This window comes from Phalacrocorax aristotelis, chromosome 5 (assembly GCF_949628215.1).
Source record: "Phalacrocorax aristotelis chromosome 5, bGulAri2.1, whole genome shotgun sequence".
Lineage (NCBI taxonomy): Eukaryota > Metazoa > Chordata > Aves > Suliformes > Phalacrocoracidae > Phalacrocorax > Phalacrocorax aristotelis.
Genome location: NC_134280.1, coordinates 18,324,881 through 18,346,562, shown reverse-complemented (window position 1 = coordinate 18,346,562; position 21,682 = coordinate 18,324,881). Strand labels below are relative to the sequence as shown.

Sequence of the window (21,682 nt, the reverse complement as noted above, 5' to 3'; positions counted from 1 at the left end):
AATGAGGCCATGGGGCGTCTCCCTTCTGGGCCTGGGGCGCTTGCTTCCTTCCAGCCTGGTATTTTCCTTCTCGATTTTTTTTTATTAACTTTTTTTTTTTTTTGCATAGCCCCGAGGGATGCGCAGCCGTTGGAGGAGCTGGGAAGTTATCAGCCAGGAGATACCAGCAGCATGATTCACTGCCTGGCCCCTGCAGGCTGCTGCAGCCAGATGCCCTCCCTACCACCACAGCGAGGTACCATTTGCGGATCCCTACTGCCTGGCCCATCGTTGCTGCCTTCCCCTCTCTCTGCATTCTGGCCCCAGCATCCTTCCCCAGGAGGGCAGGGGACAGAAGCACAGTCCCCAGCCCTGGCATGGCCACAGGCGTGGGGCCAACAGCCAGGATTCCAGCAGGATGGATGGGGTCCAGCATGCATCTAGCTGGGCAGGAGCCTCCCAGCAGCCACCTTGCAAGGGCTTGGGGTGCTTGTAGGTGGTCCCCACCTCCCGCCAGTCTGCAAACAGTTACTAGGACTGTTATTATGGGATGACAGCAGAGCACCAGGGAGAAAGTCTCGCACAAGTGGGTAGGCAGTACTGAGGGTCCCCCTCCATCCTTCTAGCCACCTGCAGGAGCGGAGAGCCCCAGGCAGCAGGAAGAGCAGGTTGCTGCACCCCAAAATACTCCATGCTGTCTCCAATCCACTTTTATTCACAATCACAAAATAACTTACCATACAATAACACGGGCACGCACAGCACAGCCCCGGGCACCCTCCCCTCTGGCCACGATGCTACGGCCCAAGCTCTGCCCTGGCAGAGGCAAGCTCCAGTGTGGGGAGCTGTGCCCCCTCTCCATCCCACGGGATGCTCCATCCCCATCCCGCTCAAAGTACAGCCTCGCAGGTGGCCAGAGGAACCTGTGCATGGTGCCAGTGCGTGTGTGTTCCCCCCACCCCACCCTGCTGGTTCCCTGGGCTCCCCATGCCCTGCTGTCCCCCCACCCCACCCTGCCCTGCCCCGCTGGGTGCCAGCAGGTGCTCCCCCACCCCCGTGCCCACCCTCCGCGCCCCCGAGCAGTGCTGGTGTCGGCGGTCTGTACAGCATGGCCGTGTGCTCCCCGGAGCCAGGAGCCTTGGTGCTCTTGTGTGGGGCCAGGCAGGCAGTGGGCAGCGGGCAGCCCTGCCCTCCCCGGGTGACGACAAAGTGCTGATTTTGGAGGGTGCCGAGCATCTCCTCTCCCACTCCCCCTAGAGTGGAGGGAAGCGGGTACCACGGCTCCATCTCCCCCCCAGCGCCGATCCCCATCTCCCTCCCCCCCTGCAGGCAGGTGTGCTTGTCCCTGGCACCCTGGGGTGGGCACCCATCCCTGCCCAGCTATTTGCAGACACTGACCCACTCGGTGATACGACACTCCTCACAGGCCACAAAGCAGCACCAGTGGAACTTGCAGTTGCAGCGCTCGCTGCGGGTCTGCCGCAGGATGTTGTGCCCACGGCCGCAGCACAGGCTCTCGCAGTTGTCCATGCCCGGGCTGGTCTTGTTGCACAGGCGCCCTTGGGTGCCCAAGGAGTCCAGGGCTGGTTCCCGCTCACAGAAGTCGGGTGACTTCTCAAAGTAAACCAGCTCGCTGATGCTGGCCCGGCGGCGATGCCGAGCGTGGCCCGGCTCCAGCTGCCCAGCATTGCGATTGTGGGGTCGGATGAGGGTGGCCCCATAGAAGCGGTCCTTGAGCAGGGACCCCACCAGGCGAAACTCGGGTGTCACCTGCCAGCAGGTCTTCAGTTGGCAGCTCCCCGAGGTGCCGTGGCATTTGCACTTCCTCCTCATGTTGTCCATCACCACCTGGGTGGGGAGGGGAGGACAGAGGGGTTAGCACTGAGGAGATGTCTTTTGTGGGCCGGAGAAGCCATCACAACTCTCTGTATGGGTTGGCACTATGACAGTTGGCCAAGACAAGCAGCGATCAGAGCCCTGGAGCTGCAAAGCCAGCAAGCCTGCACCCTATTGCCGTGCCCAGGTTCACCTACGTCCCTCACCTTGTCCCTTCCCATTCTGGTAGGACCGAATGGCTTTTATACTCCAGCGAGGGACCAGCCCCTAAAGGAGTGGGTGAGCCACCCAGCCCGAGGGAGGACAAGGAGTCTGGCCCTCACCTTCAACCGCTGCTTGGCTCCAGCAGCATCAACCTGACCATGAACCCCAGTTGAAGCCGGCACAGCTGCATCTTTGCAGCCCTACTGGGGCTCCCAGCGCAGGGGTCCCCCCACACCTCACCACTCAGGAGCACTGCAAGCGGGGCACACAGGAGGGATGCTTTTCCCTCCCCAGAGCTTTCCTCCTTTAAAGCCCCAGCTCTGGAAGTCCCAGGAGCAGCTCTGCTTTTGGCTCTTGCCTGCTTTCCTGAGGGAGCCCTGGGTGCAGCACTGAGGGGCTGAGGTGCTGCCTCCTGCCATCACCCAAATGTCAAGCAGGGATCAGAGATGCTCACAAGTTTTGGAAGGCCACAGCAAGGCTAGTACCACATGTCCACCCACCGTGAGGGCCAGTGTGCGAGCTGGGCTGGGGCTTACAAAGACTATCAGAGACTGATCCCCCACCCAGCACCATGCACCAGGGTTCGGGGTGAGCCCAGGGGACATGTGGCCCTGTGCATGGTCCCATCCCATGATGCCAGCCCTACCCGGCTGCCCAGCCTCACGCCTGACACATGCTGCCTGTTCCTGCGCCCTCCCTGGAGGGAACGCATGTGCAAGGAGTGCCGTGTTTTGATAGGGGTGGGTAGTTTTTACTCCTTGTTTTCTTGTTTTTGAGTAAATCTCCCCGTTGCTAAGCAGTTATGGTAATGAAGGCAGGTCAGGGAAACACGCCTGGAGCTCAGGGCACACGGTGGAGAGGTCTGGGCTGGGCTGGAGTTTGGCTAGAGTCCTGTCTCCTGCTGGGAACAGCCTCCACCTTGCAGGTAATGAGCTGCCTGGCCTCTCCGCCGTGCCCTGGGTGTGCCAGCTGGGAACACCAGCTGTTCGCCACCATCCCTGCCACCATCCACGGGAACACACTGGCACCATGACTCCATCCTTTCCCATATTCCCTCCCTGCTCCCTTGGCTGGACCAGGGAAAATCTGCATATAGGGCTACGGCTGGGATGGTCACCGCCAGGGTGGAGGGGACAGTGGAGTGACAGCTGGACAGGGGCTCATCTGGGGCTACGGCTGGTCGCAGCAGGGGCTGGAGAAGGCAGTGTGTGTATGCCATCTCCATCACCCAAGCCATCACCATTGAGCATCCCGACCCCCAGCACCACAGCACCCATCCATCCCTGCCCAGGGATGGCTTGTTCTCCCTCCAGCATGGGCAGCACAGCGGGTACAGGATCCTGTCAGAACTGGGAGACCCAAGAAGGACCCAACTGAGCCTCAGCCTCATGCTTTTGCCATCAGATCTCCTCCATCCACCCCTACCCGGCCACATCCTTCTCCCATCTCACAGACACCCGGGTTCAGCACATGCCTGGACTTGCCGGTGCTTTCTTTCGCACATTCCCAGCTCCTCCCAGACACGCTCATAAGAGCTTTATCGTAGGTCTTTGTTGTGAGGGTAATGGGTAGTTCCTGGCTGCCTTTCATCCTCTCTTGCTCTCTGATCTGGCAGGTTAGGAGGACCTGCAAAGCCTCTTGCATGCTCCTGCTCCTCCTTGCTCCCTTCCAGGGCTGCAGGACACCTACCTTAGTCTTGAGTTGGAATAGGAATCCCTGGGGCAACCCTTTGTTGGTTGCCCCATGGCTTACTATTCCAACTCAAGACTAAGGTGACCACTGCCACTGTCAGAGGATGCTGCTCATCTCCTGCAGATGCAATCCCCTCCCCAGCTTTGTAGCTGGATGCAAAAGAGTTAAAAATCAGCATGTGTCTGCCTGGTTTCAGACCAGGGACCTTCTGCATACCAGGTGAACGTGATAACCACTACACTACAGAAACCCACACCCATGGCCACTGGATGTGACCATTGGTGGGACTGTTACCTCTGCCTGGCATTGGAGGGTCTGAGCTGGGAGCCAGGCTTACCCATGTGCAGAGCACCCTTGGGACACACAGGGACCGTGAAGAGGATGCTCAGCATCAGTGAGATGCTAGAGAGCCCTGGGTGCTGCAGCTGCTCAGTGCACGGAGAGGGATGGCGCATGGCAAGGCATGGCACATGGCGTGCTTGTCCACATCACTGCTTTGCTCAAGGGATTCAAGCCTCGGGACTTGGAAGAGAGGACCACAGAGCTGCTGCATCCAGTATGGCCACTCCTTTTTTGGGAAATCCCAGCAGATTGCTCCTTATTACAGGAGAAAGATGGTCCTAGGAGTGAGGAGGGCTTGGGTGGATGTGGCACCCACAGCATTGCTAAAAGAGCAGGCAGGGAGGTGGAGAACCCATCCCCAGGCAACGTGGACAGCAAGGTGCAGCCCTGGTAATAAGCATGGCACCGGCAAGCACAGACCAGGCACAGCATCGTCTCCTTGCTCCAATGCACGGCACCCACAACCTGACCTGCAGACGGGCTCACACCCTCATCTCAACAGGGTCCCTGAGCTGGGCAGCCTGTCCAGCCATTGCTTCCCTACCTGCTCTGGTACCATCCCCTCCTTTAGCTCTTGGGTCCTCCTCTGCCTCTGCTTCCAGCTCCCAGGCTTCTTCCATCAGTCCAGCTCTTGTCTCTGAAGCCACTAAAAGCTGACATTGCCAGTCCCATGCCTACCTGCCCTTGGGGACAGGCAGATCCCAGGTATTTTTCCTACTGCTGGATCCCACAGGCACCGCATGGTGACATCCCCCCTGAGCAAATATTCCTCTCTGACCTTCCTCTCCTTCTGCAGGGGGCTGTGGGGCTTCCCTTGGGAAACAGACAACAAAGACCCCAAATTTCTGAGCACTGCCAAGAGTACTAGTGGTTTTGGGCAGGCAGAGCTGGAGGGAAGCCAGGATGAGCCCTGCAGCCAAAATTGGGATTGGGGGTCTTGCCTGGCTTAGAGCAGAGCAGCCTGCAGAGGATTTACCTGCCTAATGCTGAGCAAGCCTTCACCACATGCAAGCAAACAAAGCCAAACAAGCAAAAAGCTCTGGCTTTCCCCGGGCATTTACAGCTTGGCCAAACTGGGACGGCTTTTCAGGGTGGTAAAGCTCAGCTCCAGCACCAGGGCAGGGCACACATCAAGGTCCTGCTCTGCAGCGTCCACATCTCACAGCTGGCTTTAAACTTGCTCAAAGCAAGAGGCACGTCCAAATGGCTGAGCCATCCCAGGGAAACACTCCCTGTAGAATGCTGATGTTTAATTACTTATTCCCACAGCCACTACACGCCCCTCTGCATGGCCCTGGCGGTGTGTCATTGGGGTCTTCAGGACAAATGCCCCTCTGGATCCATGGGATGGCATCTCCCTAGAACCTGCTGGGAGCAAAGCCAAGCAGAGAAATGCAGCCATCCTCCCAGCCCCTCCTGCCTGCACGCTTCTTGTCTCCAATGTCAGGCTGCTTTTAAACATCAGCTTCCAGACAGAGAGCGCTACTAATTAGCACCTTTAATGAGACCTGACATCATGAGAACGGAGGGGAGGCTGCCCTGCTCCCCCAGGCAGGCTCCAGCACCCCCTTGGAGTTGGGGGATGAGGCTGTGGGATGTCACCTCTGCTCCCAAGGGGATGCTGCACTTCCCAGGTAGCACATACACCGGCTGCCTGACTCAGTCCTGCTTACATCTGTTTCCTCAGGGCACAGGCTCCCCCTCCAGAGGCAGAGCTGCAGAGGCTGTGCTGTGTCCCCTCACTGAGACAGTGCATTGCAGCATCTGCCTTCTCAGACCACAGCAGTGACCTTCTCCTCCCCAGCCACAGCTCCCTCACACTGCAGCTGCCCAATGCCAGTTCACCCAGTCCCTCAGTGGCAGGAGCGGGACTCATTGCTGTGCCATCCCCATAGCACCACAGGTGACAGTGGCCTGTGGAAGTGTCCTTTGTCAGAGGAACAGCAGCGATGCTTGGAGCTGCCCTCCCCAGCAGAGATGCTCAGCAGCAGGGCTGTGCCACTGCCTTTGCTCTGGGCAAAACTGGGCAGAGGGGTTGCCTTGGGGGCAACCCCATGCTCACACATGTCCCACCACAGCCAGCACGAGCCCTCACAGACCTCTTGTGTGTGTCCTGGGGACCCTGTCCCTGCCACCATGGACCCACACCCCTGCCCAGTGCCCTGCTTACCTGTCGGCCCACGCGGTTGTTGTGCAGCCTCATGCGGGAGTGGATGTCTCTGTAGGTTTCCCGGGAGTCAAGGAAATCCTTGGAAAACTTCTCCCCATAGTCCACGTCGGGGCTGCACCCTCCCCATTCCCAGGAGTCCTGGAGGCCGGGGGTCTCAGCCGGCATGTGCTCCATGTGCACCCCGTGCACCATGCCTTTGCCGCGGTTCATGGCCTCCAGCTGGAGACGATGCAGCTTGCGCCGGAAAGCCTCCTCATCGCCCCGCCGCTTCTGGTCGCAACCGCAGGCCTGCAGCTTGCCAAGGGCGCAGGCGTTGGAGACGGCGTGCACCACGCCGGCGGCTGCGATGGCGTAGGCGAAGGCGCTCTCCCGAAAGCCTGTGAGGAAGGAGAGAGTGGGACTCAGGCTGGGCAGTGTGATCCCTGCAGGGAGCTGGATGAGCCCAGCAGCTGCTGGGGTGTAGGCAGCTGGAGGTTTGGCTTGTGCCTTGCCTTGTCCTAATGCACCAGGTCTCACCTGGACCACGAGTGAATCCTCACTTCAGTGCTCTCCAGCCCCATCCCCACCAGGACACTGCTGCCCTGATGCCCAGCCCTGCTCTGGACGGGACCCCAGCTCCCACCATCACCCTGCTCTCACATGACCCTGGGAAATGCCACCATGGCATTGCTCATCAGAGTGTTATGGCTCTGATGGGAAAGGCAGTTTCTCCTCCCTCCCCTCCACTCAGTTTCCCACTATATTAAATATATTAAATATAATTCTGGCTGAGGAATACTTCTGCTGAGGAATGGGCCATTCCTGCTTACCCACAGGGTGCAGAATTAGGCAATAACAGGAGCAGGCAGCACTGCCTGTCCAGCCCCATCCATCTGCCCATACCCCCTCCCTCCCCAAGCCCCGCCAGCTCCCGCAAGAAGCTCTAAATGTGATACCACAATGGAAAAATCAAGCATCCCTAGTTAGTTAGAGCATGTCGTGACCACACCACACACTGCCAGGGCTGGCAGCTGGTTGTCGTTAAACACCGGGAGCAAGGACGTCCACAAGTGTCATTAGCTGGGGATGAGGCGGATGGGGAGAGGGATGGGTCCCACAGCATGGGCTCCACAGGGCTAGGAGCGGTTCCTGGGCCAAGTGGGAAGCCCGCAGTGCCCTTTGCTTCAGTGCGCAGTGACTGGCTCCAGCACATGGAGGGGAAGGAGGGAGAGCCAGATTTTGCGCCATGGCTTCACATATGACTAAATAAATAGCTGGAGTTCACCAGCCTCTCCCCCTCTGTCGGACAAGAGCACCTTGATCAGCCCTGGCTTTGCTATGGCTGAACAGATGAGGGGTTTGGGGGCATTTTCTCCCAACAGAGCCATGCTACCAAATGGGGGTCTGGGGCGAGTACCCCAAAGCACAGATCCCGGGCAGGAGCTCTGCCAGCTCCCTGCATGCGCTGCAGAGTCATGAGAGGTGAAAGTACAACTGTTCCCTGTCGCCATCGCCCATCCTGGGCAATGCTCCCCATCACACATGTCTCCTCGGTGGTTCGCTGCCGCCCGCCGAGCAAACACTATGATCTTATTAAAGGGAAATGAAACACAGCTCGGAAACCTGCATTTAAAGTCACGCTGCTCTTTTGTGTGTTAATTTGACACCGGTGCATTTAAAAAATTAACGAGGCGCTGCTTAAAAGCCAGCGGGAGCCTCTCCCAGCTTCCCCTCGGTGTGGGACAAGCTTGCTCTCAGCCTGCTTCTTTCCATGCACAAGTTGAACAACATTTTTCAGTGGGCAGGTAATGGGGCTGCTGGTGCGTACGCTGCGCAGCCTCCCTGGGGAGAGTGCTGGCAGGCAGCGCCTGCAACACACCCACATTGCTGTTAGAGCAGGACAGACCAAATTTGGGGAACTTCAGCCCCCACGTGAACAATCAGGATGGAGAAACAGCACAGGAAGGCCCCCAGGATCCCCAAATCCTCCCCATATCAGTTCTCTGTCCCCACAATCTGGGTCAGCTGCAGCCCTTCATGAGACAAACCCGCGCACGGTCCAAGAGCAGGGACTTGTCGCTGCCACCTCACCCAGCATCCCCGGCTCCTTGCACAGCCAGTACCTGGGGACGGCGGCAGCAAATCCTCCACCTGACGCGACACTCTCCTCTTGGCCCTGTCTTTCCGTTAGCCTCTTTCTCACATATTTTTCCAGCCTAACCAATAATTTCCCATGTGGCATCTCCTTAAAATCCCTTCTGGAGCCCAGACAGAAGCTCTACCCCACCCAGTTCGTCTAGCAAGCCTGTCTCCTTACAGGTAAAGAGTCTGGGTTCGTTTGGTGCCCTCCATGGCTTGGAAAACCTGGGTCAAGCCCCAGCCCTCCTTCCTCCACTGCTCTCCAGCCACGCACGAGCTGATGGATGAGGCACGGGTCCTTGTCCCTGGAGCTGCCATCCCCCAGGCTGTGGGCAGGGGATAGGTTTATTCTCAGGACTTGACACCCCAGTGCTCTGGGATTCTTGTTGCCATCTCACCGTAGTCACTTCCCTGCACAGTATCACCCTGCCAAGCCCTGCTGCTCCTCCCTGCCTTCTCCCCTCCTTCCCTCACCTGCTTTCATGGGGCGCTGTGAGCAATGGGGAGGAGGGGGCCAGGGCAGCGTGAGGACCACAGCAGCCATTCCAGTGTGGTTCTGCTTGGAGGTCAGTTTACATTCCTCACTCTACCCCAGCCACACTAGAGCCCGGAGGATTGCAGCCAAGCAGCGAGCAACGTGGCTGCAGGCGACAACCACCAGCCTCACGGGCTTGGCGAGGGTGGGAGCTTCCACGAACCACAGCTGAGTGCGGCATGCGGCAGCCAGCCCCAAGCCCTTCAGAGGGAGGCTCTCCAGCTGCCCCAGCTACCTAAGACCTCAGTGGTGATGTCTGAGTCACCAGATCCCTCCACAGATCGCAGAAGAGGCTGTAGCTGTGGGAGGTGTGAGGGGAAGTATTGCATCCTGCAGGGAAGAGGGAATGGAGGACACCACCCTGACACCACCACCGGCATCCAGCCTGCAGTGTATTTAAAGCACTGTGCTGGACAAGGAGGATGGATCTGAAACCTCACTCCCAGGTCAGATCCCAAAGTGGCTTTCTTAGCAGGGGAAAACTTTCCCTGTCAAGTGCACCCAGGAGATGAGAGGCCATTCAGCAGTACCCCAAGCCCCAGCTGGCACTGGCTCTGCCATGGATGCTGCCATTTCTCCCTCTCTTATGTGGATGCGGAACCAAGGCAACAGACCTAGCTCAGGCATGGCTGTGGACAACGTGGTCTGCTGGGGGAGGGAGAGCTGGAGTCATGGCCTTCCTCCCATGGCTCACCAACACATCTGGGCAGTGATGCCCTCCCAGTACCTGCCACCGCGGCACCCAGGTAGCATTGAGGGAGCAGGTGGGACAGCCTGGTCCTGGTGCACCCCAGGGATGCTCAGCAACCCCCTCCATGGGCAGCACCCCCCATAATGCCAGCAGCACGTTGTCCCAGCCCCACTGGCTGGCAAGGTCGAGAAGAGCTTCTCCCGCCACCACCAGTCCCAACACGCTGCTTCTCCCCCAGCCCCGCTCCCTCCCCTCCCCTCTCCCTAATTAAACTGCAGGTGAACCTGCCAGGGTCTGGCCCCACGCCAGGTGCTAAACACCTCCCTACAGATCCTGACTTGCCTCCCTGCACCTCCTTGAGCATGCCGGGGACAGCCTGCAGCCCTCATTCCCCATCTGCCCACAGCACTCTGAGCCGGCAGCCCTCACCACTCTGTGGGCTGCAGGGAGCCAGGCTCAACCCCGCACCTCCAGGGATGCTTCCCAGTCCCCAGGGTCTTGCTTACCACCATCAGCTGGGGGAAGGTCCAGGGAAAGAGGGCACCCACAGGGATGCAGCTGAGCATCTGAAGCACCCACGTGCACTTTGGGGCCAGGTGGGCAAAGCCCTTGGCTTGCCTGGGGGTACTGTAAACCTTGCCAGCAGCCCAGCTGCAGATGTGCTGGGCCAGGCGCTACAGTCTGCAAGCACTGGAGGTTGGCTGGGGCTCTGCAGAGCTGGGCGCCAGGGTCTTGAGCTTGGCAGCGTCTCCCTGGATAGCCGTAACAGCACCTGCCTCCTTCCCTGCATGGCAAAGCCCCCCCAAGCTCTCGCTCACAGCTGGCTACGTCCCAGCACCTGGCGTTTCCAGCCTTGCAGGGAGTTCCCCGCTCCTCGCTGTACGAAATCAAGGTTTGGCCGTGGCTACACAGACCTGATGGCACCAGGGAGCCCTTCTAAGGAGGGCACAGGGCATGCAAGCATCACCTCCAAAGGCCACAGGAGGAACAGCAAGATGCTGCACTCCAGGGCCATGTCCCCTCCAGCCACGCACCCTTGGGGGCCTTCAAGAACACCCAGCCCCTCTGTGGGGGCCCCATTTCTTTCAGAGCTCCATATAGATGGGGTTGGGATGAGCAGAGGGGAATGCTCAGGGAAGAGGGATCCCTCAGCACACCTCAGCCAGCCCCTGCCTGGCAGCTGGACAGTCCCAGCCCTGCTGACATCGCACCCACCCATGGGTGCACACATACCAGAGAGGACAAGGGCTCGGTGGTCCACCACCATCTGCAGCTTCGTTTTTGACATGCACCCAAGCATGGTTTACCCCAGACAAGCCATACAGTGCCCAGCAGCCTACAGATGCTATGGGGGGATGACATACTGGGGGCAGCTGGCCACCCTCTCCAGCAAGGTGGACACAATCGTGCTGGAGCAGGAGCAGGGGACCTCTCTCAGTTACTGGTGCAGATGCATCCACCTGCCTCCACCTCACTGCTCCATCCACCCATGTATGACCCTGGGGCCAGGAGAGGATGTCTTTGCCAGCACTTGAAGGGAGAGGGAGAGACAGCAGAGAGGGGTAGGACCAGGGACAGGAGCGGAGGGTGCTGGCAGGGGTGACAGTGCTAGGGAATGGGCAGGAGGGTGTCAAGGACCTAGGCAGCTAACTGAGAAGCCAGGAAGGACATGAGGAGGATTTGCAATGGCATTGCTGTGCCTGGATGCACATGGAGGGGACATGGGCCAAGGAGGACTGGGGGTGTAGATGGCACTGGAGTCTCAGCAAGGGGTATAAGGGACACCCCACACCCCAAGGGTGCAGCATCCAAAGACAAAACTAGAAAAACCCACAGCCCATGGGGGTGTCTGAAATAAAAAATTAGGCTCTGTGAGAGCAGGGGTAGTAAATTCCTGGGCACCCTGCCCTGCTCACCCTCTGCTAACCTGTTGTTGTGTCTTGCAGCCGCTGTGTCCTGCACCTCAGGGATGGCTGCATCTCCGTGCTCTGTCCAGGATGCTGTCAGGATCCCTGTCCCCAGCTGTGCTGCCCAGATGCCCTGCCAGATTCCCAGCCCTGACTGATTGGAAGCCTCCCTGCTCCTTCCTGGCTCCCCAGGGCTTGCACTCAAACTTCTGGGATCAGACCAGCAGAATGGGGAGACAGGCACTCATTTGCCACTGTCCCCTGCTCTGTCCCCAGGGGATGAGTCCCCTGGCTCCACTGAGTGCCTGGATCCCAGGCAGAGCGTGGGACAAGCACCGTGTTGCACCCACAATGGCTCATGCCCATGCTAGGGAGGATGTGAGAGATGCAGGAGGACGGAGCGGAGGTGGGGAGCAGAGCCAAGCGGGGAGAATGGGAGGGAGAAGCCAGCTACAAATAATTTAAAGTGAGATTCACGCACGACTGAACTGATGGCAGAAGAAGTGGGAAAAGGAATGAAAGATTAAAGGGGTCTGTCACTTCTGGTTACAAACAATGATCCTACAAGCACGTTGTGTTCCCAGGCAGGCAAGGATGGGGCAGGGCGCAGAGCAGAGACCTGGTCCCTGGGGATCAGATGCATTAATGCCTGTGGCATAGACCCTCCACCCCTCGCTTCCACTGCTAGCCTCTCCTCTGGCTCTGGGCTCAGGAAATGCACCCAGTTCTGATGGCTGCGTCCACAACAGCTGCAAGGCAGAGCTCAGAGCTCCAGCTCTGTTACTGAGGGACACGAATGGGCTGGAAGCAGGCCAGGGCACCAGCCTCAAGGCTTGCTTCATGCCAGAATGGCTCCAAGCAACCACATGGGATGGCTTGGGTGTTCAGGGCTCATCCTGCACCCTCTGATGCCAAAACAGGAGTGCCACAAGGTGCCTGTCTGCTCTGTTGCTCCAGCTCTACCTCCATCCTTCCCTGGTGCTGGGTGCTGCATCTCCATCTGAGAGAATGGGATCCCACTGGTGCTGGGAGCCTGGGCTGAGCCATACCCAAGAGCTCAGGACTGGCACAAGAGTCCAGGGGCTGTGGGAGTCCCCACACGCCTCGATCACAGCCCTGAGAGCAGGAAGAGTGTCTCAGGCGGTGGTGGCACCTGAGACACAAAAGAGCTGCAAGTCACCAGCCACCACCAGACCTGCTGGGCTGAGGGAGGGATGCAGAAGGTCAGTGCTCTCTGCTGCTGCAGCTTCTCACCCAGCCTGGTGGGACCTGGAGCAGGGAAGCTCGCCTGGGTGTGTGAGCGACTTGAGCCAGCAAGTAGTTGTCTCCTGCCGCCCGAGGAGACTAGAAGTGAACTGCATTCCTCAGAGGACCTGGAAATACCTCGATGCTTATCAGGGCTGACGGTCCCCACCCTCCCTGCCAGGCCCTAACCTGGGTGCTGCTCACGGATGGAAGAAACACTGCCCTCCTCCAGGCACCGCAGTCACTCCACGGCAGGCCCTGATGCCACGCATACTCCAAGGTAGCATCCCTTCCAGCAAGGTTCTGCCCATCTGCCCTGGACGTGAGGGACCTCCTGGCACCAAAACACTTCCGTGCTCCCCTCTGCAGCCATCTCCCCACCTGCTACAGCTGCCTGGGGGCTCCTGCCACCACAATCCCTCAAAGGCATGTAAGACTCAAGCTACCAACCTCTCTGTGAGACTCTCCTCACAGCCCCAGGAAGAGATGTTGCAGGGTGTGGAAGGATGTTTGGTGAAGTGGGGACAGAGACACATCTCTGCTGGGCACCAGGCTAGGAGGCTTCCGAAGAGGGTAGGTGAGCAGCATCTTTAGTAGTCTTCTCCTTCCTCAGGAGCTGGAGGAGTGATGTGCTTGCTGGGCACCTTGCCTGCCCTTAGCACCTGGCCTGCCTGCCACTGGCGCCACATAATTCTCTCCTGCCCACAGCCTGGGACAACAGGGCCTCTGGTGTGTGCCAAGGCCCAGGCTTCAGGAAGGGCACTTAGATGAGAAGATACAATCAAGTCCTACAGAAGGTCCCATCAGGTCACAACACTGATCTGCACTGTGCAGGACAAGCCCCTCTGCACCCCCAAGACTGCCCCTGAGAGGAAGGAGTATCAGCTGGGGGGTTTCTGATAGACACAGAGCCAGCCATACCTGCAAGGGAGACAAGGAGACCCTGCACCAGGGCTCAGCAGACTGTGGAGAGCTAGGAGAGCTCTCCCAGCAGCACAGGTTGGGGATCTATGGGCAGGTGAGCTCCCAGCCCCACCATGCCACCACGCTCCGTGGTCCCATAAAACAGGCAGCCCTCAGCTCTCTGCACCGGGGAGCCAACACAAAGGCAGGACACCAGGGTGACAGGCTCACAGAGCTACGTCCCATTAGCTAGGGGCATTTCTGCGCACCATGATGCACTGAAACACCATCCCCAGATCAGGAATGTGCCAAGATGCTCACTGCATCCATCAAACTGAACCCCAGAACATGGCATCCACCTTCAGACCCACCCCACCCATGGCACTGCTCCAAACACCAGCCTACACCGCATGGGGGGAAGATGCCAGAAAGCGGTGGGGCCTGGAAGGAGCCTTGGGGGCAGCTGGGGCTGGGCAGGGAGGAGCAGCTCAGGACAGGGGCCAGCACAGGTACAAAGGTGCATGGAGAAGAGTCCAGCTTTGCCACAGTGCAGTGCTGCTTGGTCTGAGAGACCCTGAGGTTTCTGAGGTTTCATCTGCCTTCATCCACAGGGATGCTGAAGAGCTGGCCTGGTCCCCTGGGCCAGGGGGGAGCTGTGCAGGGGCCCATGGGAGCCTGTGAGGGCTCCAGAGAGCAGGGGCTGGTCAGAGGAAGAGGAAGGAGACTGCCCAGCACTTACCTCTGCTGAAGATGATGCTCTCATAGGGGATCTTGTTCTTGGTCTCGAGGCTGGAGCAGTTCCAGCGCTGGTCCCGGAACTGGTGCTGGCACTCATGGATAGCGATCTGGATGCCCTGGATGGCCGAGGCGGTGACGTCGGGGTGGCGCACGCACACCTCCAGCTGTCGCCGCGTCAGCCCGGGCAAGGTCAGGCACACCGTGTTGGCGTTCAGCACCGGCTCTGACGGCAGCTTCAGGCCCAGGATCTCATTGGAGCAGGAGCTGGGAAGAAAAGGAAAACCTGTAAGCTCAGAGCAAGCAACGTGCCAACCACCCGCTGCACCTTTGGGGAGGGGGAAGAGCTTGGGGTGGACACCCATGGGGAGGGGAGATGCTCCTCAGCCCACACTGTACCCGCTGCTTATAGAGAAGGCTGGGAAACCCCTGGGCACAACAGCAGCTTAGCCAGGAAGAGATGCCCTGGCAGCACTGGGGCTGCAATCATCTCAGCCATGACAGCACAGCCTGGACACCCCAGCAGCCTGTGCCCATGGGCAGACAAATTTGGCCTTCCTGCCTCTGTCGCCCAGCATCTGCTAGGGCTGCACCCCCTCTGTGTTCCCCTAGGGATCTGCCCTGGCCATTCAGTGCAGACTCTAGGGCACCGACTGCCCCAGCTCACCTTCCCCAGAGACCGTGCATTTCCCCCTGGGAGAATCCGGAGACCCCAGAGCAGGAGATCCATCCCAGGTCCAGCTTCATCCCTGTTGCAGGCTTATCCCCTCCCTGCATCTCCCATATCCCCTGGAACTGCTGGTCCTCACAAGGGAGGTAACCAGAGGGACCGGCCTTTTCCTGCCAGCTCAGCTGGGGAATTTGGAGCCAAGCACCCTGCTGAACACTGTCAAGCTCCAGCTCCCAGCAACAATCCCAAATCCACTGTCACATCGCAGCCCCACCAGACCTGATGCCTGCCACCACAGAAGCACGGAGACCAGCAGGTGGATGGGTGCAAGGGGAGACACACAGTCCATGGCAGGGCTGCAAGTACCTATACAAGTAAACATGCTGCCTGGGGAAACAGGGAGGTAGATGGGGTGTGGGGAGATGGACAAGGCATGTCCAGAGAGAGGTGCCTGGAGCCAAGACAATGGTACACAGGACACATAGATGGGGAGCGGGAGATGGAAGGGGAGGAAGTGTCTGCCCTGCTCCAGGGAATGGCTTGATGGATCCTGGGATCCATAGTGCCCAAGCATAGAACCTGCAAAGCGAGCAGTAGGCAGCGGGATGCCGAGGAGCATCCTGCAGCTTCCAGCAGGCTCCATCAGGAGCTCAGCACCGTCCTGCGCCTTGCTCAGAACAGCTTGGTCCCTGCTGCGAGCTCTCTCCAGGCAGGGCTCCCTTTTCCCTGGGATGGCCAAGAGCTGGGTCCCTGGGCGGAGCGGGGAGCTGCAGCCCTTTGAACCTTAATTACAAAATGAGACTTGGAGGAGGATGCTGGAGGAAAGACTGCAGCTGCCTTATGGAGCATCCTCCGCTCCCCCAAATCCTGCAAGTCTGATGCAAGTACATGGACAGAAGCAGCTCTTGGGGACCAGGGACTGACTTCCCCAGCTCAGCGCTCTCTTGGCACTGGAGGAAGGGCTCAGCCCCAGGGTCCCTGCTGAATTACAGCTTGCTCACGGGGGAAGGGAAGCTGTCAGGGTCAGGCTTTCTCCAGCTTCCCAAGGGGGTTATGCCCACCCCACCATTTCCACAAGTGATATGTGGGTCTGCCCCAGTGCAAATCTACAGTGACTCCAACAAGGAGACTTGGGGTGGAGGGAGCAGAGGGAAAGTGAGTGGAAAGGGGTGCATCCCTCCAAAGCTCATACAGAGGAGGGGAAATCCTCTGCCCAGCTCCTGTGCTCATTCACACTGTCAAAGAGAGCCCTGGCTGAGAGGAGACAAGAAGCGGGTCTGCAGCTACCATCACCCCCAAGCTCCTGCCCCAAGCACTGCAGAGAGCTTGTCCCCTGCCTGTCCTGAGCCAGCCACAGTGCCTGCCACCTTCTCAGAGGGCATCCGGGGTGGCTGTTATGGCCCTTCTTCCCATTGCACAGCAGGGAAACTGAGGCAGGGTCCCTTGTCTAGGACCCCAGAGAGCAGAGGGCAGGTCCTTCTGCCTCTTGCTCCACCCAGGGCTCAGGGAGGCCAGGGACGGCAAGGAGCTGTCACCGTCACCCTCCCTAGGAGGACACAGCGCTCCCCCAGCTCTCTTCCCCCTTGAAATCTGGATTTAAACTTGATTTCACGGTGACAAGCCCCCAGGTCACAGGCTGCAGCGGCTGCTGCTTTAATTAATACAACTCCCAACGTTAACAAATTATATTTAAAGGGGCTGGAGGGAGGGGGAAGGGCGGGCGACCCCCCCACTCACACCAGCACCAGGGTTAACCCCTGGCTGCCCGCAGTGCACAAATTTGGGAGCGGGCGGAGGGGAGCTGCTACCCACCCGGGGGAGATGGAGACGAACAGGGTTGGTGAGTGTTGAGGGGACCTTTTTCCGGAAGGCAGGGGGCCTCCTCTTACCCCCCTCGCTTCAGGGATCGGTAGAGCCGGGGAGGGGACACAGGTGGATCGCCCACCCCGGTGCGTGCCCCTGGGGTGCCGAGTCTGAAGGCACCCATCCCGTGGGCACCGTCCCCCAAGACAGTGGCATCCCCGCCGGCACCCCCCCCCCCCCACCCGGACTCCGCGGTGCCCCGCGGCAGCGAGGCCCGTCCTCCGCGCGGAGAGAGCGGGGAAACTGAGGCAGGCTGGGCGGGCGCTGGGGCGGCTCCGGCCGGGGAGGGAACGGGACAACCTCCCGGAGCGGGGGGAGCCGCGCATCCCGCCGGCGCTCCGCCGAGTCGGGGGGAAGGCGGAGAGGGGGAGCAGCGGCCCTGACAGCGCCCCGAGCTGGGGGGGGGTGCTGCAGCCGTGAGGGACCGGGCCGGGGCGGCGGGACCCCCCCAGAACCCCCCGGGCAGCCCGCCCCCAGCGCGGGGCTGGGCGCGGCGGCTTCCCGGCGCCCTCCCCGCGGGGCCGGGGCGCTCGGCGGCGGCGGCGGGGCTGGGGAGGGGGGGCAGCTCCTACCTGGGTACCCAGAGGCTGAGCAGCAGCGAGCAGAGTCCGTGGGCCAGGGCCGGGCGCATCCTCGCTGGGGCAGCGGCTGTGCGGGCTGCGGGCGGGCGGGCGCCTTTGGGGCAGGGGCGGCGGGGCTCGGCGCTGCTCTCTGCCCGCTTTGTTTGTTGTGGGTTGTTTGCTTGTTTGTGTTTTCCCCTCTCCTCCCTCTCACTGGCTCCCTGCGCGCCGGGGCTCGGCTCGCCGGGGCGGCTCTGCCATCCTCCCGGGATGCCCCCCCCGCCTCCCGCCGCCCCGGCGCCCGCCGAGCCCGGCGAGGGCTGCGCGCCCCCCGCCCTGCCCGCCGCCGCCCCGCCGCGCTCAGCCGCCCGGCTCAGCCCCCCATGGCGGAACGCGCCGGGGGGCCGGGGGGGCCCTCGGCCCGCGGGGCGCGCTCCCCCGCCGCTCCCCAGGGCGCCCCGGGACTCCGGGGCCGCGGCGGGCGTGGGCAGGGCTCGCCGGGCGAGCGGCGCTGCGGCTCCCGCGGAGCCCGCAGGCACATGGGGAGCCGCGGCCCCCGCGCCGCTCCCCGGTGTCGCCGGGCCGCCGGCGGAGCGGGCAGGGTCGCGGCCGGAGCGCCCCGGGAGCGCTGGGCGCGGAGCGGCGGCGGCGGCGGCTCTGCCTGGGATCGCGCTGCGCCGAGCATTACTCAGCGCCCGGAGCCCGAGTCCCGACACGTCCAGACAGGAGCCCGCGGGGGAAGGACGGGGCAGAGGGTGGCAGCGGGGCGGGGAGCCGGCGTGTCGCACGCAGCCTGCCGGGGAGGGAGCGGGCGGCGGGGGGGCGAGCGCCGGCCAGGGGGAGCGGGCGCGACCGGCGGGGGAGTGGGCGCGGGGAGGGGGGGCGCGGCGTGGGGTGGGCACGGCGAGGGGGAGCGCGCACGGGGAGTAGAGGGGATGTGGGGGGAGCGGGTACGGCGTGGGGGAGCGCGCGCGGGGAGCAGGGGGAGTGTGCACAGCGTGGAGAAGTGTGTGCGGTGTGTGGGCACTGCGTGAAGGAGCGCGCACGGGGAGCAGGGTAAGTGCGTGGCGTGGGGAAGCGTGTTCAGCGTGGGGACTGAGTGTGGCGAGGGCTGAGTGTACGCGGCATGGGGGACTGCGTGGGGTGGGAGGTGGGTGTGCATGGAGCAGAAGAATATTCACGGGGACTTGGGGGAGCGTGCAGAGTGTGTGAGCGTGCACAGGACATGGGGCAGGGTGCTGTGGACATGGGGCGAGTGTGCACAGGGTGCATAGGGTACGGGGTGAGTGTGCACAACACAGGTAAGTGCATGGCATGTGATAAGTGTACACAAGGTGTGGATGAATGTGCACAGCATGAGCATGCTCAAAGTGTGTGTAACTGCACAGGGTGTGGGGTGATTGTGCATGGCATGGATGAGTGTGCACAGCATGCATGAGTATGGGAGCGTGCACTGCGCAGTGAGTCTACACTGCATGGGGAGTGTGTGTGGCAGGGTGAGCGCAAGGGGTGTGGGGTGAGCATGTGTGGCGTGGTTGAGTGTACGCTAGGTACGAAGCGAGAGTGCGAGACATGGGGTGGGTGACATGGTGCATGGATTGCACGTGGTGGGGGTGAGTGTGCATGGAGCGTGGGGTGACTGCACAGCCTGATGCAAGTGCGCGTGGGGTGTGAGGTGAGTGCAATGTGGATGAGCGTGGATTGAGCGTGCTTGGGGCATAGGGTGCATATGCAGGGTGTAGGATGAGTGCACATGGCACCGGTAAGTATGCGTGGGACATGGAGAGAATGTGCACGGTGTGGGGAGTGAGTGTGCATGGAGAGAATAAATACATGGAACATGGACTGAGTGTGCACAGGGAGAAGGGTGTGCATAGTGTGGGATACGTGGGGACTATGAGGAGCGGGGATGAGTGTGCCCATGGTGTGGGGTGTGCACAGGAGTACCAGGGAACTTGCGCAGGGGCTCGGGGTGTCTGGCACAAGCTGGGGGTTTGCAGGAAAGTGTCTCTGCTGGTGTGAGGCACATGGGTGCCTGTCTGTGTGCGTGGCAGTGTGAGCGTGACTGGCACATGCTGGGGGTGTTACTCTGTGTGTGTGGGCAGGTGCAGCCCATGGAGGCACCAGGCCCATTTTGGGCTCCCTCAGCCCCTTGGCAGGGCTGGGAAAGCAGCATCATGGGGATGCTGCCTTTGGAGGAGCTGCAGCTGTGGCTCTGGTTTTCCTTGATGAAGCCACTGAGTGCCCCGCGCCTCAGTTTCCCCATGAGCCCTCCCGGGATGGACACCAAGGTCATGCCTGTGCCCTTGGCACCATCACCCCAATGCTCTGGTATCCCTTTCTCTTCTGCGGTCCCGCTGGGCAGGGGGTCTCCCATCTGGGGGCTTGCAGGCTGTTTCTGTGTCCTGCTGCTGCTCCCTTGGGGACAGAAAGGTGGCCCTTGAAAAGCCGGGGTAACTCGGCAAACACCATCTGCCCCAGTGCAGCCCCTTGCCATGGGGACACTGTCCCCTGAGTTTGGGTCCCCACCCTGGGGCTAGAGGGGCTCCTCTTAGACACTGGTGGGGGGGGAGGTGGCAGGCAGTGCCCACACAGCTCCCTGTGTCCCCAGACACCACAGCCCACGCCAAGCTGGTGTTCGCACTGTGAACATCCAGGCAGCAGCTGGCGAAGCACTCTCCCCCCGGGCGGGCACCGCACGTCTCCACGCTGGCAGAGCAACACTGGCGGGGGCTGCCAAGCACCGATTGCGTGTCGGTTCCTGTTTGTACTGGGGAGGAAAATGCATTTCCTTTGGGAAATGAGTTACAATCTGGGGTTGGGCCCGAAGGCTGTGCTGTGCCCACTGGGGACTCTGGGTGCAGGGGGGTGGCATCCCCGCTGAGGTCCCCTTTGCAGTCCTGGGGGTGCTGGCTGCTCTCCTGCCCCCGACTCTGCTCCCGAGCTGTGGGGAGGTGGGAGAACTGGCATGGGGCTGGCATTTACCCTGCAACTTCTCTGCCCACACAGCTTGGCAAGAGTGGGGTTGCAGACCCTACTGTGTCTGAGGGTGCAGCGCCGTTCCTTGCACAGCATCCCCTCAGCATTGCTGCTCCCATAGCTGCTGCCCTCCTGAATCCCCCCCAGCACCCAGTGGGTGACATGAGGTGTCCCACAGGAGTTTGGTAGTGATGTCAGGATGCACCCCAGCCACACTGCCACCATAGGATACTTGTCCCGTTGTTGCAGACTTTGACTGATGGGAGGTGCGGTGTCTGGGCTGGGCAGAGCACACCAGGGGACGTGGAGCAGTGGCACTCTGAGGCAGGGGAGCAGCCCCCACGCCCAAGCAGCTCCCCGGCTTGGATGTCCCCAGCAGGTCACCACAACCCCTCCTTTCTCAGGCACCCCAGGGATTACACCCAGGCATGTACTGCTCTTGACCTGGACTCACTGGAGGGTGTCCTTGGGGCTCCTTTTGGGGTCCCCCGGTAAGAGTGGGGCTCCTTCCCACTGGAAGGCAACTCCCATGTCTCTGGGGACCCTGGCACCAGGGCTCTGGGAGCGCAGATGTTTGTGTGTTCATTAGGATCTTGCGCACAAATAAATGCCAAGGCAAATCAGAGGGGAAACTCTTTCATCCTCCTCCAGCCCTTAATGACATAATCACTTCCAAGAGCGGGTGTCTCACTCGCACACTCCTGCTGACGTGGGGAAGAGGCCGGCTGCTGCATCCCACCGTCTCAGCACTCACAGCAGGGGTAGGCAGGGGAGGACCTGTTTCCTCATGTCCCAGCAATGTCCCGGGGCTGAAGAAGAGCCAGGTGAGCCCTTTGCTCCAGTCTTCTGTGTCACACCAGCAAATCCCTTAAGCACAAGATTAAGCATCTATTGTGGCCCAGGGAACCGGGGGGGCCTACAGGACAGGATCTGGCCCCTCCAAGCAGGAATGAGTGCAGGCAGGCATGTGAGACTGGTGGAGGATACTCTGGTCCTGATGAGATCATCAATGCTCAGTGCAAAAGCTGGGCTTTCTGTGAGCACCTCATCTGTCCTTGTCACTGCTGCAGCCCCCTGGTTGGGGACACATGGCCATGGGGCTGTGGGACCTGCCACCTCCCAGCTTCTCTCCCATCTCCAGCACCCCTCAGCAGTCCCACACTGCAGAGGCCAGTCAGGGGTGTAGGAAGCACTCGGAGCTGGGACGAAGAGTGTTGCTCCCCAGAGCCAGGGCAGGAAAGGTGTGGGGGGGA

At 60.8% G+C, this 21,682-nt stretch overlaps 1 protein-coding gene across 1 annotated transcript; it reads right to left on the bottom strand.

Moving 5' to 3' along the window:
• Positions 1-1,057: 1,057 nt before the first annotated feature.
• On the bottom strand, positions 1,058-18,148 carry WNT10A (Wnt family member 10A). The gene is made up of 4 exons (XM_075092557.1): positions 17,463-18,148; positions 14,362-14,624; positions 6,224-6,600; positions 1,058-1,827 (listed from the first exon to the last, which is right to left on the bottom strand). Exons 1-4 carry the CDS (start codon positions 17,519-17,521, stop codon positions 1,360-1,362), a joined length of 1,167 nt encoding a protein of 388 aa, XP_074948658.1. The 5' UTR covers positions 17,522-18,148; the 3' UTR covers positions 1,058-1,359.
• Positions 18,149-21,682: the final 3,534 nt, after the last annotated feature.

What these genes read in the sequence shown, in the direction of transcription:
- WNT10A (XM_075092557.1), bottom strand. Translation starts at nt 17,521, where the DNA reads ATGCGCCCGGCCCTGGCCCACGGACTCTGCTCGCTGCTGCTCAGCCTC. An exon ending in CTCAGCCTCTGGGTACCCAG is followed by an intron (nt 14,625 to 17,462) that starts GTAGGAGCTGCC and finishes TTTTCTTCCCAG; the next exon opens with CTCCTGCTCCAATGAGATCC. An exon ending in ACAACCGCGTGGGCCGACAG is followed by an intron (nt 1,828 to 6,223) that starts GTAAGCAGGGCA and finishes CTCCCCACCCAG; the next exon opens with GTGGTGATGGACAACATGAG.